The sequence below is a fragment of the Condylura cristata genome, unplaced genomic scaffold (genome assembly GCF_000260355.1).
Source record: "Condylura cristata isolate star-nosed mole 26May11 unplaced genomic scaffold, ConCri1.0 scaffold00005, whole genome shotgun sequence".
Lineage (NCBI taxonomy): Eukaryota > Metazoa > Chordata > Mammalia > Eulipotyphla > Talpidae > Condylura > Condylura cristata.
In genome coordinates this window covers 42405017-42423593 of record NW_004567106.1, presented here as the reverse complement: position 1 = coordinate 42423593, position 18577 = coordinate 42405017, and the positions used below count along the sequence as shown (strand labels likewise).

The 18577-nt window shown below is 37.9% G+C and overlaps 2 protein-coding genes across 3 annotated transcripts in view; one reads left to right on the top strand and one right to left on the bottom strand.

Annotated features, from left to right (window-relative positions):
• FBXL13 (F-box and leucine-rich repeat protein 13) overlaps nt 1-18577 on the top strand; it is a 122845-nt gene that overhangs the window by 49543 nt on the left and 54725 nt on the right. Inside the window, exons 9-10 of the mRNA XM_012720759.1 lie at nt 9739-9791; nt 13227-13327. Of these exons, the coding sequence (XP_012576213.1) occupies nt 9739-9791; nt 13227-13327 (154 nt within the window). The remainder of the gene's footprint in view (nt 1-9738; nt 9792-13226; nt 13328-18577) is intronic.
• LRRC17 (leucine rich repeat containing 17) overlaps nt 1-18577 on the bottom strand; it is a 35498-nt gene that overhangs the window by 11491 nt on the left and 5430 nt on the right. For both annotated transcript variants that reach the window (XM_012720924.1, XM_004676905.2), the window contains exon 2: nt 6588-7494. In XM_012720924.1, coding sequence (XP_012576378.1) covers nt 6588-7359 — 772 coding nt within the window. In that variant the 5' untranslated portion in view covers nt 7360-7494. The remainder of the gene's footprint in view (nt 1-6587; nt 7495-18577) is intronic.

Sequence of the window (18577 nt, the reverse complement as noted above, 5' to 3'; positions counted from 1 at the left end):
ACTGATTCAGGCTCCAACTATTCTAGATCAGGAACTTCAGGACCAAACCAGTAATCACCACTCTGTACCCCTATTCCTCTAGTTCTTCAATTGTATCCTCTGTCCTGTCGTCAACCCAGAACCTCGGTGCCCCCCATTCTCCAGCATAGTCCCAGGTCTCCAATGTCCTGAGGTAGGCATGGGCCTGCATCAACAATAGCCAAGGGGCTGCCCCTCCCTCTTGTGGATTGCACTGCCCCAAGTTGCTTCAAATTCTGTTCGATTACAGTTTTTGGTACCCTGCCAGACCACTGCTCCTGATGAATGCAGTATTTGTCAGTTTGTATTGTATTTCAGGGATTGTTCACTTTATTGCAATTTAGCTGTAACATGTGAAGGAGGCAAACATGGCCTCTTTCCTCCGCCGCCATCTTGCTGGGACCTAAGAGTGCAGCTTTAAGCCACTACGTTCTGGGATAGCTTACTAAGCAGCAATAGATAACTAGCACACAGTAAATTATAAGTGCTCATTAAATGTTTTTGAGTTTAATAATTCAGAAATTTTGAGACTCCTTAGAATAAAAATACTTTGAAAATTTGGTGTGATCTTTTTCTCTGATAAATACTGTTCTGTTCAACCTAGAGTTGAAAGGTAAATAAGAGTCTAATACTTAATCTTATTAAAATGTTAAAACAGTAAGACAGTGTTAACAATGAGCAAGACCCTAACTGGAAGGGCTCTTGGGCACGATGTGTAAAAAGAGACAGAGATACTAGTGACATTGAAAACCATAGTGACAACTGAGAACAAACTGAAGAAATAATTTCTTAGTGATAAGGTAATTATTGAGAGTGACTGTGACGTCATCTTAGAGGGCTCTGAAAGGCAGAACAGCTTCACTTTATACTTTCCATATCCCTCCTGTTTTTACTTCCTCTGTTGCTGCCACAGTAGTTTAAGTCTTGTCTGAGTTATCCCTATGATGTTCTAAGACAACATGCTCTTTTTAAAAAATAAGTGAGATCATGCTGCTTTTTTAGATGGTTTCCATCCTGCGGATGTCATGATCCTCCAATCACTTTGCATCTCACTAGGAATAAAAGCCCAAATCCCCATCAAGGTCCTAGAAAGTCAAAAAGATCTGTGGGCTGTCCTTGTTACCAGTCAACATCTAGGTTCTAGAAAGCTGTCTGTTTATCAGGACTTGCTTGCTGCTCTAGGTATAAGGATGGATGACAGACCTCCTTAGAAACTACTTATAGGACAAGTTAAAGTGGGTTAACCACAAATAAATGGGTAGAAAAAATTTGTGAGAACACCCTGAAACCCAACTCAAGCAATGTGGCAGACCCAGAGATACTGGAAAAAGAATATGAATTGCAGAACCAACTTTGGCATTGTCAGCAACAGTCCTGGGTAAAAATAGGATCCACAAGTAATACCAGGAAATGCAAACCAAAACCTTTACTAACGTGGCCTAGAAAAACATGGAAAAGTCTTATTTATATTGATGTTCTTTTTCTCTTAAAACTTGAATGAGAATTAAAAATATTGATGTAAAATATGTTTGTCTTTGATAAAGATGATACAAATTCAAACTTCTTCAGCTAGAAGTCAAATTTTGTCAATGTCCCCACTTCTAAACCAGGCACTACATGGTCTATTTGCTGCTACCCAAAATTCTTGGTACTAAACAAATGACATATTTACTTGATTATCATCCTTATAAGGCTTGTCCTTCCTCCAACCAAACGGTGTTGATTTTGAGGAGAAAACTGGGAATTTTCCCACATGTTAGTAATAGATTATCCCAGTTAGTAGACGATCTTGGTTGTCAGAAAGACTCTGAAGTCTTGTTAAATAGTAGGAAAAGAGACAATGTTTCCCATTTACTGCAAATACAAAATTATTTTTTTCCCTTTGAGGTAACATTGGTTTACAACATTGTATATGATTGAAGGGAGTTTCTTCACCCTTCTCAGATGTATGTTATCACTCCACCATTCTTATTTATTGTTAAAGTCAGCAGTAAAATTAACTTTGGAGTCAGATGGAACAATTTACCTGCATAATTCTTAGCCCTAATCTTAGAAGTAAAATGACTCCTTAAAAAAGATAAAAGTATTCTGGTAAATGTGAAACTAAAAAAATGTTTTAAAATAATGTTTACTTTCATGTACTTTTGGCAAGCCATTTACCTCAATCTGGCATAAACATGTCCTTCAACTAATCTTACATTTATCCCCTTTGAAAGACTTAAGTTTTGTTGGTAAAGTGCCTGTCTCTCAGTGAAGAAAGCTATTATTTCTTTTTATTGCTGTTAGAAGTTAAGGCAAAAACAGTGATTTTTGAGGTCTATGTGGTTAAATTGGCACATACCAGGTACCCTAATATTAGGTACGCATACCATCTGACTCATCATCTGCCACTGGGAGAGGCACAACTCTCAATTCAGGGGCTCTGCCTGTAAGTTCTCTGTGTGTGATCATCTGCATGGTTTATTGTGTAGGTCCCAAGGGAAGGGTTTCTTACTGGGAGGAATTCCCCAGGACACTTCTATAAATTCTTCTAAGTAATATATGACTCAGAATCTTGAAGAAAGAAATGATATTACGTTGTGATCAATGGCTTGGGAACTGTTGGGGACTGCCTGTGGAGAAAGGCAACTTAACTCTCTATACTGTTTCCTCATTTGTAAAGTGAGGATAATGATAGCACTTTCTCAAGGTCCTGAGAAGTAAGTCACATAACACATGTAAAATACCAACCTTAGGTACATACCATTTAGACAACAGTTCTTACTCATTACTATCTCTACTTGATGGCATGTTTTAGGTTTCTTTATTTGATAGTGTCAAAATTGTAGAACACAAAAGTATTACTACACTCTAGCAGGCAGGCAGCTAGAAATGACTTACTTACTATTAGACATTATTTATTTATAGAATAAAATAGTGAAAATTATCATGGATTAAGATCAGATTGCCATACTTGAATTCTAGCCATGATTTTAAACTTCTATTTTTATTTTTAAAGGCTGACTAAAGAATTGCTTTGTAACAACCAAAAACAAACAAACAAACATGCACATCTCAATTATCATCATCAGTCTGAAACACATGCCACTGATAAGCAGTACCGAAGGACGTTTAATGGACAAGAGCATGGTGTTTAAAGTTATGGGAAACAACAATAAACCAGATAAAGAAAAATAAATGATCAACTGAATCAGATTTATATCAATGATAGTGAAAGCCAATGACATTAAAAGACAAAACATTCACTTTTTTTTATGATCTAAAAAATATTGACTCCAATTTTGTGGTCATTAACATTTGGAGAAACTTCTACTATGGGCTACTATTTCTAAAGTTGACACTATTTTATATATGCTATATCTCATTTAACCTTCATAACATTCTAAGGTAGATTTTTAAAAATAGGTTATATTATTTTTCTATTTCTAACTTTACACATGGTTATACACATGCTTTCTGTAAATGTGTTCTTTCTCCACTTCTTTCCCCACTTCTTTCTCCACTTCTTTCCCCAAAACTCAAATTTTCTTCCAAAAGAAAGGGAGGAACTTGAGTAGTCATTTAATGTAGGATGCAACATTTTATATATATATATATATATGTATATGTATATGTATATGTATGTATACACATATATGTACATATGTATACACACACTGGTATTTTATGTTGTCATACAGATGTATGTTTACATATATACATGCAAAGTGGATCTTTATGTTGTTTTCCAGTAAATATATGTCTATACTTAAAGCAGAGAGAATGAATTTATGAACAATAGCTCTAAAGTTGTGTTTAGACAATAATAAATTGAGGAAAAGAAAGTAATAAACAATATATTTGAATTTTTATAAGTTGATGTGTGCCAAGAGAAAAAGACAAAAACATCATGACAAAAAAGGCAAAGCAGAAATAGGACCCCTAAGGAGGGAGTGGCCCAAGAATAGAGAAGCAGTAAAAAAGGAAGACATTTCCTAGCACATTTTCTCTTCTTAAATTGCAGTGCAGTCTATCTGTGGAAGTCTTCAGTTTTACTGATGGCAAATATGAGGTAATTCATGATTAAATATACCAATTTTCTCTTTATCAACTGATGCAGAAAAGTTCAAATTGCCCTTCAGTTGGAGGGCAGTATCAAGTAATTTTTCTAATCCAAGTTTAAGGTTAGTAGCTTGTATCCATTTTTAAGACATATCCAAGTTATTAATCTAAGCACTACAAAGGCAATCCTACTTAAAACATGCTTCAGCATGAATCACCAAATACACATTCTAACAATATCAGGGAAAGCCCACTCAATTTTTCTACAGAAAACAACATATACTGACTTTTCAAGAATTCTTTAATGCTTCCATTCTTGAAGTACCTGCTTGTTTAGACACGATCAGATTAATTCAGGGGAACAGCAGGTCCAGGTAACAAAATTCAAATCTTAGCTTTCACTGCTTACCTGTGATACCCCAGCCAAGTGGCTCACCTCCTCCGGTCCCCTCTACGCCATCTTTCTCAACTGTAAAAGGGATACAGCTAACTTCCTGGAAGTTGTGGGCAGCATGGTTCTCAATTAATGAACACTTTCGCTCAAATTCAGAGGATCCCATAATGTCATCTCCCAGGTTATGATGCTATAATTACTATTATAGCATTAAATTATTTTCAGTTTTCAGGGTGCAGGAAAAAGCAGACCTTTTCATGCTGTGTTATCATGGTGTGCTCTATCCAAGTGCCACCTTCCAGAGTCAGAGACAGGGGGCTTGAGCACAACTTGGCTGATGAATGAACAAATTCATTCATGGCTTAGACTGCCTACTTCTTCAATGTCAACAATTCCTGAGTACAGTTCCCTTGAGAGGAGAGAGATTGTGTATGTTCCTCTTAACCTTCCCTTTCTGTTCTCAAAGAAACAAAGCAAAGCAAAACATCCACAAATAAGTGAAAGGAATGGCAACATGCTTTATATTACCCTAATCCAACGACATCTGACTTTAATACTGCAAATACAGTGGTAGTCCATGCCACCAAGTGAGACAGAAGCCACGAAGCGTGTTATTCCAGGGTGGATAACAACATGTTAAGAGCATTATGAACATATCTTTATCAACATTAGATGAAGAGTATTACTAAAATCTCCATCTCATTTCTTACTTCATGAATTTATACTTGATGGGAGTGACCAAATGCGGAGATTTACTGAGGGACTGGATAAGGGCAATAATAAATCAGGCCTTGTATCCAAAGGTGATAAGGCGGTAACAAACTGGGCCTTGCATCCAATTAATGGGGACCCTGCATCTGGGATGGGACTAGCTGAAGGTGATAACAAACTGGGCCTCACATCCAAGTTTGATAATGAACTAGGCCTTACATCAAAGGACACAGCAATGAGTCACCCCTTTGGAATGTGAACCTAGGGTCTATATAAGAGACCCTTCCCCCTTATTGAGTTGGCAGTAGCTGCGGACCCCACTCTAGGGGCTCCATCTCAGCTGCTGTCGGGGAGCAATAAACTCTGCTTGCTCAGCCTTTCTGCCTCCCGCCTTCCTTTCTTGCGGCCGGTCACAGAAGTTGGGACAAAACAATACTGTATGTGTAAATCCTACACAGTATTAGCCCAAATCATGTAGGATATAAAACTTTGTAATGATATTCAAGAGGTAATATTTTGAAGATTTGCTTAGGCTCATTGTTCTTGGGTTAACTACTTTAAACTTAGTTCTTTCAAATTTTTACTTATTTTTTAAAAGATTTTTTAATTTATGCATACAGAACTGGGGTACAGGACAGAGTGCAGGGGTGGTGAGAGGATTCACCAGAGACAGAGTTGGGGAGCAGAACAGGCGACTGACGAAGTACACTGCTGAGGGGAGCAGCAGGTAGGTCAGGAGAGGCCTGCTGAGCCATGTGGGTCACCTCCAGGGTGGGGATCAAACACATGCTGAACTGGCGTTAGCCTCTTAGTGCTGTGCTTTAACCCACTGTGCCACCAGGGAGGGCCCAAATTTTTATGTTTTACTTGGGGTGACTTGGGAAAGGATGCTAGCAAGCATTTACTAAGCCCTTAAGACCAAACTACAAGAACTATAGATACACTGTCATATCACCTCAGGCCTCCCTCTCACAATGCTCTAATGTGTCCTAATCTGCATATAGTTTTCTCAAGGCTATTTCCCCAGAGATACACACCATATTTTAAATTTGATTGGCATAAGTCCAGTTATATAGACAGCATTTGTATTTTTTTTCATGACCACTAGTTTACCGATAAATTTAATTACACTGGATTTAAGATTAAAGACTTTCTTACAGCCACAGCTTGTGATGAGCAAATGAATACCCAAATGGCAGCGCCACCAGAGCAGAGTCCCTACCTTCCTCTATTGTCCCCCAAGTCACCAGTCACCTTGGGTCTGGACTCCAGAAAAGCTTGGAGTAAATTCTACTGACAATGGGGAATGATTTCTGGTGGGAGTGGCACTAGACATTCTAAGGTATGGCTGGGTGGTGGGAAGGTTATAAGAGTCAAAGAACATCTTTGTTGGTGAAAAAGAAAAAGTAAAAAACTTACAAACCTTTCCTTTTGCAGTCCAGCGTTTGTATGGGAAACACGTAAATGTGGCAAAGAGTAGAGTCCACTTCAGGCTTAATGAATGGGGGTCTCCCTGATAGTTGGGGTTTGGGGTCTGGTTGTTCCTTTTCTTCTTCATTACATAAGTGTTTAGAGTTTATCTGCCGCAGTTTTTTATCTTTTAGTTCTTGTGGGCTTTCACACTTGGCATAATTCCCCAAATTTCTGTTTCTTGGAATCTGCAACATTGAAATAAGTGTTTCCATCTCACAAGTACAGTGCCAGGGATTGTCATAAAGACGTAAGTAGCTGAGGATAGGTGTATAAATGAACGCTTCTTCTGTCAAGACTTTGATCTGGTTGTGCTGCAGTAAGAGAGTGGTAAGTTTACTTAAACCAAAGAAAGCCTCACTCTCAATTTTGGAGATCTCATTCTGCTGTAGATCCAGGCTTTTCAACTTTTTGAATGAGGAAAACATGTTGTTCTTTAATATACGGATCTTGTTTCTTGCTAATAGCATGTGCAGCAAATCTTGAGGCCAGTCAGGCAGCACATAAACTAGCTTTCTTTCTTGACAATCAATGTACTTCTCGTAAAGATACGTGTACACCTCGCAAGGGAGGCCTGGTGCATATCTTTTGACAGGGTTGGAGCCTCGGCGGCCCCCACCAGCCCGGCCATGATTTACTCGGCTTCTCGAACCCCTGGGGCTTGCTTTGCGGAGCTCAGCAGCTTTACAAAAGAAGAGCAGGATTATGATGGTAACCACACGCATCCTGACATCCAGCTGGCCCCAATTACTTGGTGTGACAGATGGAACAATAAAACTATTCCTTTGAAACCCAAGTTTGAGTAATTTTAACTAGTGTAGTTCAGGAACAATGAGACCCAGCTGAGGTACAAGTAGTCCCTAGGTTGCAAGAGAAGAAAACATCAGAAGTTAAGTTTTGGAGCACTGTGAATGCTGCATTATTGACAGACAACAGCACCTTGTTTTTTGCAAAGGCATTCCAATGAATAAAGGCACACATAGACCCTGCTTTTGTGGCTAAATGTTTGGGGCTTGAGTTTGAATTAAGGCTCTCCTACTTGTGTGACCTTAGGCTTGTTATTGCACCTCATCTTCCGCATCTGTGAAATGCGGCTCAGGTTACTATGTAGTATTGTTGAGAGGATGAACTGGACTCGTGAGTATGAGACACTTCACAATGTTCAATCCCAATATAGTCCACAGTGTTAGGGCATAATGAAAACTGAACCTGCAGTTTATCACCACATTGGATTTAAGAAATTAAAGAATTCTTACAGTGTTGAGATGTGCAAATACAAACTGGCTTCCAATTGCTGTTTTTCTGAGCTTATCTACATTTTCACTACTGCCTCCCAATCACCATCTATGTTGAATGTGGGCTTTGGCAATGCTTAGAGTAAACTGTACTGTCTTTGTCATTCCCCGAAGTTCTTGGCTCAAATGTCACGTCAGTGAAGCCTTCTCTGACTGCCCTTTTAAAAACTGCACTCCGGGGCCCTCCCTAGTGGTGCAGCTGATTAAGGCACAGCACTCAGAGGCTAAAGCCACTTCAGTATGAGTTCGATCCCTGCCCTGGAGGTGACCCACATGGCGTGGCAGACCTCTCCTGGCCCGCCTGCTGCTTCCCTCAGCAGTGTACCTCATCAGTTGGTCTGTTCTGCTCCCCACTGTCTCTGGTGAATCCTCTCACCACCCCTCACCTCTGGCTTATACCCCAGTTCTGTATGCATAAATAAATAAATCTTAAAAAAAAATTGCACTCTGTCCCACTCACCTGTGACTCTCTACCTGTATTGTTTTATTTTGTTCCATAGTATCCGTTATCATCTATCGCAGTAGATATTTTCCTTCTTTTGTTTACTGTCAAGTCTTTCCTAACTAGGATATAAACTCCATAAAGGCCGGAATTCTTGTCTATTCACTGCTATTTTTCCAGTACCTCTGAGTTTCTGGCCATGTGGCAAATTCTTAACAATTATTTGTTGAATGCACTGGTTACTCTCAGGCAGCCAATATTATATAAAATTTATCTCATAAACCTAATTGTAATATTATTTTGGGAATCTTTATAAGTGTTACTGGTGACTTCAATGAGTTGTTTTCATTTTTTAAAATTGGTTTTGATTTGCATTTATTATTTAGGACAGAGTCCCTTCTTGGCAGAGGAAAACATGTTCAAAATGGATTTATAATTAACAACATTTCTATTGTTATTGGTTTTATAATTAACAACATTTCTATTGTTATTGGGCTATATGGTTATGAATGGCAGATGTGCTTTCTATTCACAGTGGCAGCGGGAATTCAGCCCTGGAGTTCATCTACCTGCTTTATGGGATCCCCTGCATGTAAAATGCCTCCCCCCTCAAATCCTCCTCTCATTAGCTGGTTGGTATCCGCTGCCTGAGCGACTTATCCTCTGTGGCCTATACTTACTGCCCTTTTACTTACTGTCAGTATAGACCCAGAGTACTGACTGCGTAACACTGCTCTCCAGCTATGTGTGTGCTTGTCTATTCTTCCCTCCAAGCTCATTAAGCGTCCAGTTCCCTCTGTTCCCAGAGTTATCAAACACTTGACTCTCCACATCTTTTTCTGCAATTCATTGATAAGTTGTATGTAAATCTAACCTATGAAATCAATATTTTGTTAATCATGATGAGTACTGAATTATTTATGATAGGCACACTGAAAGAACAGACAGAAAGTGTGATGTGTGCAGCCTACCTTAAAAAGTATAAAAAACACATTGAGGGAGGATGTACAAACGATAGGTGACAAAGCAAATACAGTAAGGCATAGGTCGTAGGCCCTATGTGGTGACTGTGTTAATAGTACATTTCCCAACTAACGCTAAGAACATGCTGTTATTTCCAAAAGCAGTCTTTTTTTTTTTTGACCCCCTGCCTTCTGTAATCCTCAAACAATAATAAACATGCATATATTTTAATTTTAAAGCCAAAAGAAATCCTTTTTTCTGGGAAAAGAAGCCATATACTTAGAACAAGTTACTTGCCAAAATTTTTATTTGTTTCCTAATGAACATATAACATTCAATGTAGGCTGGAAAACTTTAAACATTTGCAATATGTTGTTTAGTGATGTGTAACTTGTTTGATTTAGGCCTTTGTAAAAATCTGCAAGAGTTGAATGTCTCTGACTGCTCAACAGTCACAGTGAGTATAAGAAGCTTATTTTACTGTTGTTTAGATAGATTCAGATGTGCTACACTAGAGTGCTAATACAGAAGTTTTGCCAAAATACAGGCCTGTGTGTTCATTTAGGACTGAATGTGGAAAAACTAAACTATGTTAAACACTGGCAAGAAATTTTATCCCATTTGTAAAATGTTATTATTAATCTTTTCAGTATATACTCAAGAATGGAGTTTTTGGAAAATGGAAACTATTTAATAGTTACACACAAATGAGCCATATTTATATTTAAGACCACATGACTATGAGACAGAAAAAACTGGACCCCACTTGAGACAACAGGCTCACATTAGTGACCTTCATGGATGGCCAACTAAGATGGAAGCGAACACAGAGTCCTGCTTTTTGCTTCCCTCTCCCTCTAATATGTCTTACAATCTGTAAGCTCACAATTCTTTTTCCAGAAAGACAGATCTGTCCATCACCTACTCACTCACTCCACACTCATCATCTACACAATTGGATACAGTCAAAGTGCTTCGGTATCACTTATGATACCTTGGCCAACTTCTGTGATCTTGCCTTTGCCTTCCTTTCCAGTCTTATCTCACTCCGATTCTTGCCCACACACCCAGTCTCAGAACCACTAGCCACTGTCCTTTCTGTGCCAGACATTCCTCCTCGCTGCTTTGACCTTTGCTCTTTACTTGGAATGTCATTTCCCTTCCCCTCAGCTGCCGCTCCCCTCTTTGTCAGGCTTTCAGGCTTCGCCTAGGCACTGCCTCCTTAAACAAGACACAGGCTCTATGTTGGCAAGGATGTGGAGAAAAAGGAACTCTCCTGCACTGCTGGTGGGAATGCAAACTAGTACAACCACTATGGAAAAATGTTTGGAGGTTCTTCAAACTGCTAAACATGGAGCTTCCCTATGACCCAGCAATCCCACTCCTAGGTGTCTACCCAAAAGACACAAAAACACTGATTCAAAAAGATACCTGCACCTCCATGTTTACTGCTGCTTTATTTACAATTGTAAAGACATGGAAACAGCCCAAATGCCCACAAGTGGATGACTGAATAAAAAGATGTGGTACATATACACAATGGAATATACTCAGCAACGCTAAATAAATAAATAAATAAATAAATAAATAAGCAAACAAACACATGCCTTTTGCAGCAACTTGGATGGAGCTGGAAAAGATCATGCTTAGTGAAATAAGCCAGAAAGAAAAGGAAAAATACTGGATGGTTTCACTCAAAGCAGGAGTATAATGGACCAGGCGAGAAAATAGTAATAATGAAGAGCCATATACTAGAGACAATTTATGGGGGTGGAGTGGGGAATGGGATCAAAAACAGTGGGGGGAGGGAAATGCACTGAACTATGGTGATGGCACATGGGTGATTTGGTGATGGGAAGCCCATGGGATTACAACTGAGATGAAAAAACACACAAAAGAATGGAAAAATAAACTATTATTAAAAAAAAAAATCAAGACACCAGCTCCTTTCCAGCACTAGCTTCCCTGCTACTCTTGTGGGTTCCCGTGACAAGTAGTTCGAACCGCAGTGTTTCTGCTTCCTCCACTAAGGGAAGCAGACAAAAGTTAAAAACTTTGATTGGTAAGAAACCTGTCTCACAAGTATATTACATTCAGAAAGATTAGCGTGAACTGTGAGCAAATTCACATCATTCCACTGTATTCAGTTTTTACATTTAGTGTTCAAACACTGGGAAATAAAAACATCAGTTCTTTCAAATGCCCAGAATAGGATTTAATCTAGCTTTGTTTGTATGTGCAAGCTCCGTCAGACAGGAAAATGAAGAAAGAGTTTTACCTCCTCATCTCAGGGAAAATCAGATTCCTCTAGGGTACATGAAGCATACTCCATGTTTGTGTTCTGGGCCTCCATATTTTCGTTTTCTCTGTGTCTACCTTACTAGCAGTGTATATGTCAACTTTCTATCTTCTTGTCTCATTTCTTTTGCATTTTGCCAGTCGTCAAACAGGTGCACAATCATTTCAATATCTGATTTGGCACCATGAACATTTTGAAGATAGCATTTGTATCAAATTACAGTGCCATACATTATGGTTGCTCTCTTCGTGCTCAGACAACTGTACTGTACTTTTAACCTACTCATGTAAATCCAAACACCACATTTTGGTAGCAGCTTGAATATGGTCATGAGTATTTATTGAAAATCCCTGTACTAGTTCTCACGTGGCATTTGACACACAGAAACTTTGCTGTCACAGAATTATGGAGCTTTACAACCTAACAGGGAAACTTGTGTTCTCTTTAAGTTGCTGCCTCTGTATATGAACCAATTCCTAAACCATGTTATAAATGCTCTTTCTTGCAGGATTTTGTTATTTTAATATCCATGGCTCCAGGAAATAGCATGGTAATAAACATTGCTGCTGCTGCTGTTGCAAATCTTTGCCATTATTAATGAGGAGGCTGGTAGCCAAACTGACCACACAGAATTCTTCCCCTGGCTACATCCCTCAGTCTAGTGACAACTTAGGTCTCCCTGTAATGGCCTGTTCTATCCAGGACTGATGCACCATAAGTATTTAAAACTAGATGGCCTTCTCCATTTTTCCTGGGGAGACTCAGCAACATCAATTAATCAATCAAAACCTGGGTTTTTAGGGCATTTCATATGCTGTTACTCACACAAGAATCATCTCCATTGCAACCAAAACTTGCAACTTTGTCTGGTCTTACAAATGTAATTTAGGCTTGTGCTTGAAATATTTGTTTTTATTTCTCTCTCTTGCCACAATCAATCACAACATTCTTGTGTACTTAAGTTCCAGCTCTATGGGGAAAGGCTGCTTGAATCTTTTAGATTCTCCCTCATTTGATCTCCAAGAATGATTTTTATGTACAATATGTACATAACCTATATTTTATTTCAAACCATTCCACACTTACTACAAATTTAGTGAAATTTTGTTGTGCCATTTTAATGTATTCAGTAACAGAAACCACAGAAATCCCTGCATGTCTGTCTTTGTCTCTTGTTATTTATAGGTCATCTACTTATCAAAATGAACTTACTTTTAATGAAACATTTACTGTTTCAGTATTTTAGATTCAGTATTTTAGAAGGTTTAAAAATGGACCCAGTTATAGTTGTATGTCTGAAAAGTCAGGAGTGTTTGACACTGGCACTTGAGCTCAAATTGAAGTTCAAACAAAGTTGAACTTACAAGAGCGCGTATTTTAATGATATGTATGTCATTGTGCTTGAATGGGACTTTATTTTCAAAGAAAAGCAAAGGGACTGAGTAATGGGCTTAATCGCCTTCTATTTAATTTGATTTACCCTAATATTAAAGAATACAAAATGACCAGGTCTTGCATATTTTTTTGGGAGCAGGAAGGTGGATAAGGCACACTACGCACTACTGACACAATTCTTCCCTTCATTTTCATGAGGATGAATCAATGAGATACATCTCTGAGAGTTGTCCTGGAGTCCTGTACCTCAATCTATCTAACACAACTATCACCAACAGGACAATGAGACTTCTGCCAAGGTAATGTTTGTTACTTGTATCACACTGAAAACAGTTCTGATCTTTTTGGCTTTAGCTTGCTTTAGCATTCTCCAAAGGCAGTACGCCACCACTGTGTCATAGAACACAAGATCTCACCAATATGGAGAGATTTTGTTATTAAAATACGGTGCATTTTATTATTAATTTTAAGTTGTATCTTTTTTATATCTGTAAAATAGCAAATGCAGAATAGTAGTGTGTACAAATTTATGAATTTATGTGCATACTAGTTCACGTATTTATTTTTTTGGCACACATTTCTTTAATTGCTTATTTAAATGAGGCAAATCAGCCTTCTCCATATCCGTCAAACTCCAGCCATCTTAAGAGTTTCAGCTCTCTCACCTTTCTGTGGTTACCAGAAATTGGAACAAGAGGGCAAGAAGGAAGAAAGTAACAGAACAGCATGCATACTATTTTAAGGAGGAGCTAGTTCTGTGTTTACCAGTATGTCAATAATTAAAGACAAAGAACTAATTTATATTTTCACAATATTAGATTCCCTACTAGGAACACAGAATATACTTCAAACTTCTTTTCAGATGTTCCTAAATATTAAATAAAATTTTGTTTTAATTCTCTGGTTAGTTGTTGTGAAAGTTATTTCTAGGTATTTTTTTTTCTTTTGCTCCTATGAGTGCTATAATTTTGATTATATTTTTTTCATTATCTTTTCTAAATGGTGGTTTTTTTGGACTTAGGTACAAGATGTAAGTATCTTTTAAATTTTTTTATTTGTATGATTTAATTGATCTCTTTATTTTTAAAATAAAACAAACCATTGCTATGAAATTACCTCTATTACATAAGAATTTAGGCAAAGCTTTTAAGATTTGGTAAATATTGTTCTCATTTTTTCAAAAGAAAAAATAAAACTGTTGTATATTTGACTTCCTCTTTGACCTAGTAACTATTTAGAAGGGAGTTTTTGGTTCCAAGTTGTTGTTTCTTTGATTAAGCTTATATATTTTTCTTGCTTTGAACATTGTAGTCAAGAAATATAGACTGTATTATTTCTACTTTGGAATTTATTGAGACTAGTTTATAGAAATCAATTCTGTCAACTATTCATAAACAGAATTTCTTTTAGAGAACAAAATTTTTGTGTTTATGTATATATGTGTATGAGTTCTTTATATGTTCTAGAACAATAGAGCTATATTAGTTGTGTATTTTAAAAATCAAATTCATTTTCATATTATTTTATAAATAAAATTTAATAAATAATGTTTCACTACAGATTTTACAATATAAAATACTTTATCCTTGTTGATATTTCTTTGTTTTTTAAGTCTTTTTAAACTGCTATTAATACAGTCACCTTTGTCTTCTTTCTGCAAGTGTTTTATAGAATAACTTCAGGTGTCCTTGTATTTTTAACTTCTGTGTCCCTATAGTTTAAGTTTATCTTTTATATGTAGTAAATGCTTAACTTTAACAACCTTTTTTTTACCTTTTTCTTTTTTAAGAGGTAGTTTAAAAGACTGATAGTGCTCATCAAAATTGAGCAGATCAGTGTATTTTTACTATCTTATCATCTTTAATTTTTATGTAACAGCACTATACTCATAGTTTCTGCATTTTGTTATATAAACTATGTTGTTTAATTTTATAATCTGAAGGTATTTGAAATTTATGTGAATATTCTGTTGTATTTCCTAATTCATGGTTTTGTAGGGTTTTTGAAAAAACATGTTTTACTTATTTTTTTGGTGTAGACTTCCACCATGACTGATTCTAAGTCACTAACTTAACGTCAGTGTGAAGTTGTGAAGAGATGCTAATGATTGGGTCTGAGAGGCTGGTGCAAGTCAGCTCCAGTGATACCACTGTGTGGTACCCATGACCCTTTCCAGAGCTGTATAAGTTCTCTAGGCATGCAACATAGTACATCATTTAATACTTTTCTTTAGACATCCCATGGTATGATATGTATGTGTATGAATATATGCACATACATGTATGTGTATACAAAGGATATATGGGTATGATAGGTGTCTATGACATACATGTGTATATCTAAGTCTATAAATTTGTATGTGAAAATCTGCGGGAGAAGCATATATCACAATCCAATTTTTTTAAAACTTGAAACATTTTTTTCCATACTTTGAAATAACCTTTTCTCAAGGGGGGTTTAAAATACTATAGGCATTTATAATTTTTTTAAAATTTTTTTTTTTAAAGATTTATTTATTTGTACGTACAGAACTGGGGTACAGGTCAGAGGCTCAGGGGTGGCGAAAGGCTTCACCAGAGACAGAGTGGGGAGCAGAACAGGCAGATCGACGAAGTACATTGCTGAGGGGAGCAGTGGGCGGGTCAGGAGAGGTCTGCCACCCCATGCGGTCACCTCCGGGGCAGGTGGGAATCGAACTCATGCGGAAGTGGCTTTAGCTTCTCAGTGCAGTGCTTTAACCCGCTGCGCCACCAGGGAGGGCCAATTTTTTTTAAATTTTTTAAAAATTTATTTATTTGTGCACACAGAACTGGGGTACAGGCCAGAGGCTCAGGGGTGGTGAGAAGCTTCACCAGAGACAGAGTGGGGAACAGAACAGGCAGATCGACGAAGTACATTGCTGAGGGGAGCAGTGGGCGGGTCAGGAGAGGTCTGCCACCCCATGCGGTCACCTCCGGGGCAGGTGGGAATCGAACTCATGCGGAAGCAGCTTTTAGATTCTCAGTGCTGTGCTTTAACCTGTTGCGCCACCAGGGAGGGCCCAGGCATTCATAATTTTTAAGGGCCGTGTATTTTACAAATGAAGCTATATCTCTGGTGGGCAACAGATAGAAGAATAGGATACAAATGAGAATTTTGTTTTGATTTTAAATTCTAGTTCTTGTTATTGAGAGAAGATTTAGATAGATGTTATTTGATAATAATGTCTTTTTGTGGTATAAAAACATGCACAGACTTTCTTATCTACCATTAAAAGTACACTGGATGACAATTCTCTATTTTTGCTCTGCTTTCCATTGCTGCTAACATGTTTGGGTATGTGAAAGCATTCTTTAAACTATAAATAACCAAAGAAATGTTGGTTGTTACCACTCTCATTCTCTGTTTGTTGTCTTTAGCATTTCTTCCAAATAATTCATTTGCCAGGAGAAATGTAATTTGTTTGCCCTTTTTGGCAATACTTGTTTGCCAGCTTTTTATATGAATATTTCCCCTTTGGAGACCTAATCAGTTTTCTAAAGTTGAAAATGAGGGCCCACTGCAGCTCATGCCCGGTCCAGAGCATTTTTTTCCCTTCTAAATATATTCTGAATTAAACTCTTTCTGTTTATTCCAACTGCTACAACCCAGGTGGCATCTCAGACCTTCGCTTGGCACAGCATCCTGACAGGTCAACCTCTGGTCTCACTTCCCTTCAACCTGCTCTGTCTTGGGCTGCAACAGTATTATCCTGGAGCAATTTTCTTAAACTTAAGCTCTAGATCCCTTCTTGATAGTCCACTAGTGTTCCCTGATCAATTTCATCTACCAAGTTTCCCAATGGAAGCCCTTAACTCTGTTCATCTGACTGCTGCAAGTTTCTTTCTCCATAGCTAGAATGGCTTTCTCTTTCTCTCTGCAAGTCTACAACTTTGTACCATCTATCAGAAGACACAGTGGTTTCTCCTTCTCCTGAATCCTAACAAAAACATTCACTCACTCACCATGAATTGATCAATTACTACTGAGAAGCATTATGATAGTATATGTAAGTAAAGTTTTTAAGATATCTGTATGGTGTCAAAATATTTTTTATATCAGTAAACTAACTGGCTTAGAAACTTCTATTAGGAGGCACTTTATAGTCTCACCAGTGCCTATCAGGCTGGGTAGAGAGGAAGACACAAGGTCTACCCTATGAATAGAGGCCAAATCATGGCATTTAGCTTTTTGGCATTATATGATGCAAACTGCCTGTGAAAATAAAGAGCCTAACACAACTCAAAAGAATCCACATTCAATTCCTCTCTTTTAAAATCTGGGTCTTGTCTTGGTAATGGTTAAGAGAAAATTTCATTTAAATATGTCAGTGTACATTCCTTCCAATAGAAACTCTAAAGATGTTGAAGAGCTAGCACAGAGTCTGAATTTTTTAATGGAAAATAAAACTAAGAGGAAGGAGAAAAAAACTATCTCTTTAGTTTCTACGTTATGATTTCTGAAAGATAAAGGTAGCAGTAAATCACAAAGTAGTCACAAAGAGACACCCCAACCCCCAAGCCTCCCATTGGGCCAATCAAATAATTAGGAAGCAATAGTCACAGGCAGCAAACACTACCTCAAAGTAGAATTAGAATTATCCATTTGTCTGTGAGTTGGGAAAATAATAAACTAGATATATTCACGAAAGGGAAATGTTTCTTTGCCAAATTCAGAATAAAAAGCAGCAATATTACTTGAAAGTTGCCAAGTACTATTTCACAGTCAACTGATACTTTCCCCATCCCCAGTGGCCATAAATTCTGAGAAAGATGCCTGTGCTGTGCTTTAAAACTGGTGCTTTCCATGAGGTTCCACTTGAAGAGAGTCATCCTTGATTTTCAGTCCAGTAATCATTAAATTTAATGAACAACCTCTTCTGCCAAACTTGAGGTTATTAACCTGGGGCCAGGAGATCCCCCAAGGATCTCCTGGGATGGAATTCAAGGGTTCCATGGGAAAAATCTCTGTTTTACTAAGCTTAATTTAACATTGTTACATCTATGTTCTCTTCTATCACATTTTAAAAAAATGATTTATTTATTTATTCATATAGAACTGGGGTACAGGCCAAAGGGGCAGGGGCAGTGAGAGGATTCACCAGAGACAGAGTGAGGCGCAGAACAGGCAGATTGACAAAGTACACTGCTGAGGGGAGCAGTGGGCAGGTCAGGAGAGGTCTGCTGCATCATATGGGTCACTTCCTGGGTGGGGGGTCAAACACGCACTGAAGTGGCTGCAGCTAGCTTACACTGCTGTGCTTTAACAGCTGCGCCACCAGGGAGGGCCTCTGTCACATTTCTAAGAGGAAAGAGCTAATAGGATTACAGCCAAGTTATAGATAAGAAAGCTGAGGTGTGGGAAAACTGCAGGTTCTACAGTTGGTCAGAATAAAAAAAATCGTGTTATAATATCTTATAATATCCACTTAACAAATGCAGAAAACAATCTCTGAAAGGTTAAGTTGCAGTGTGAGAGTTGCGACTGGAATAGACTTTGGTCAGACTCTACAGCCGTTTTTGGTCGGCATT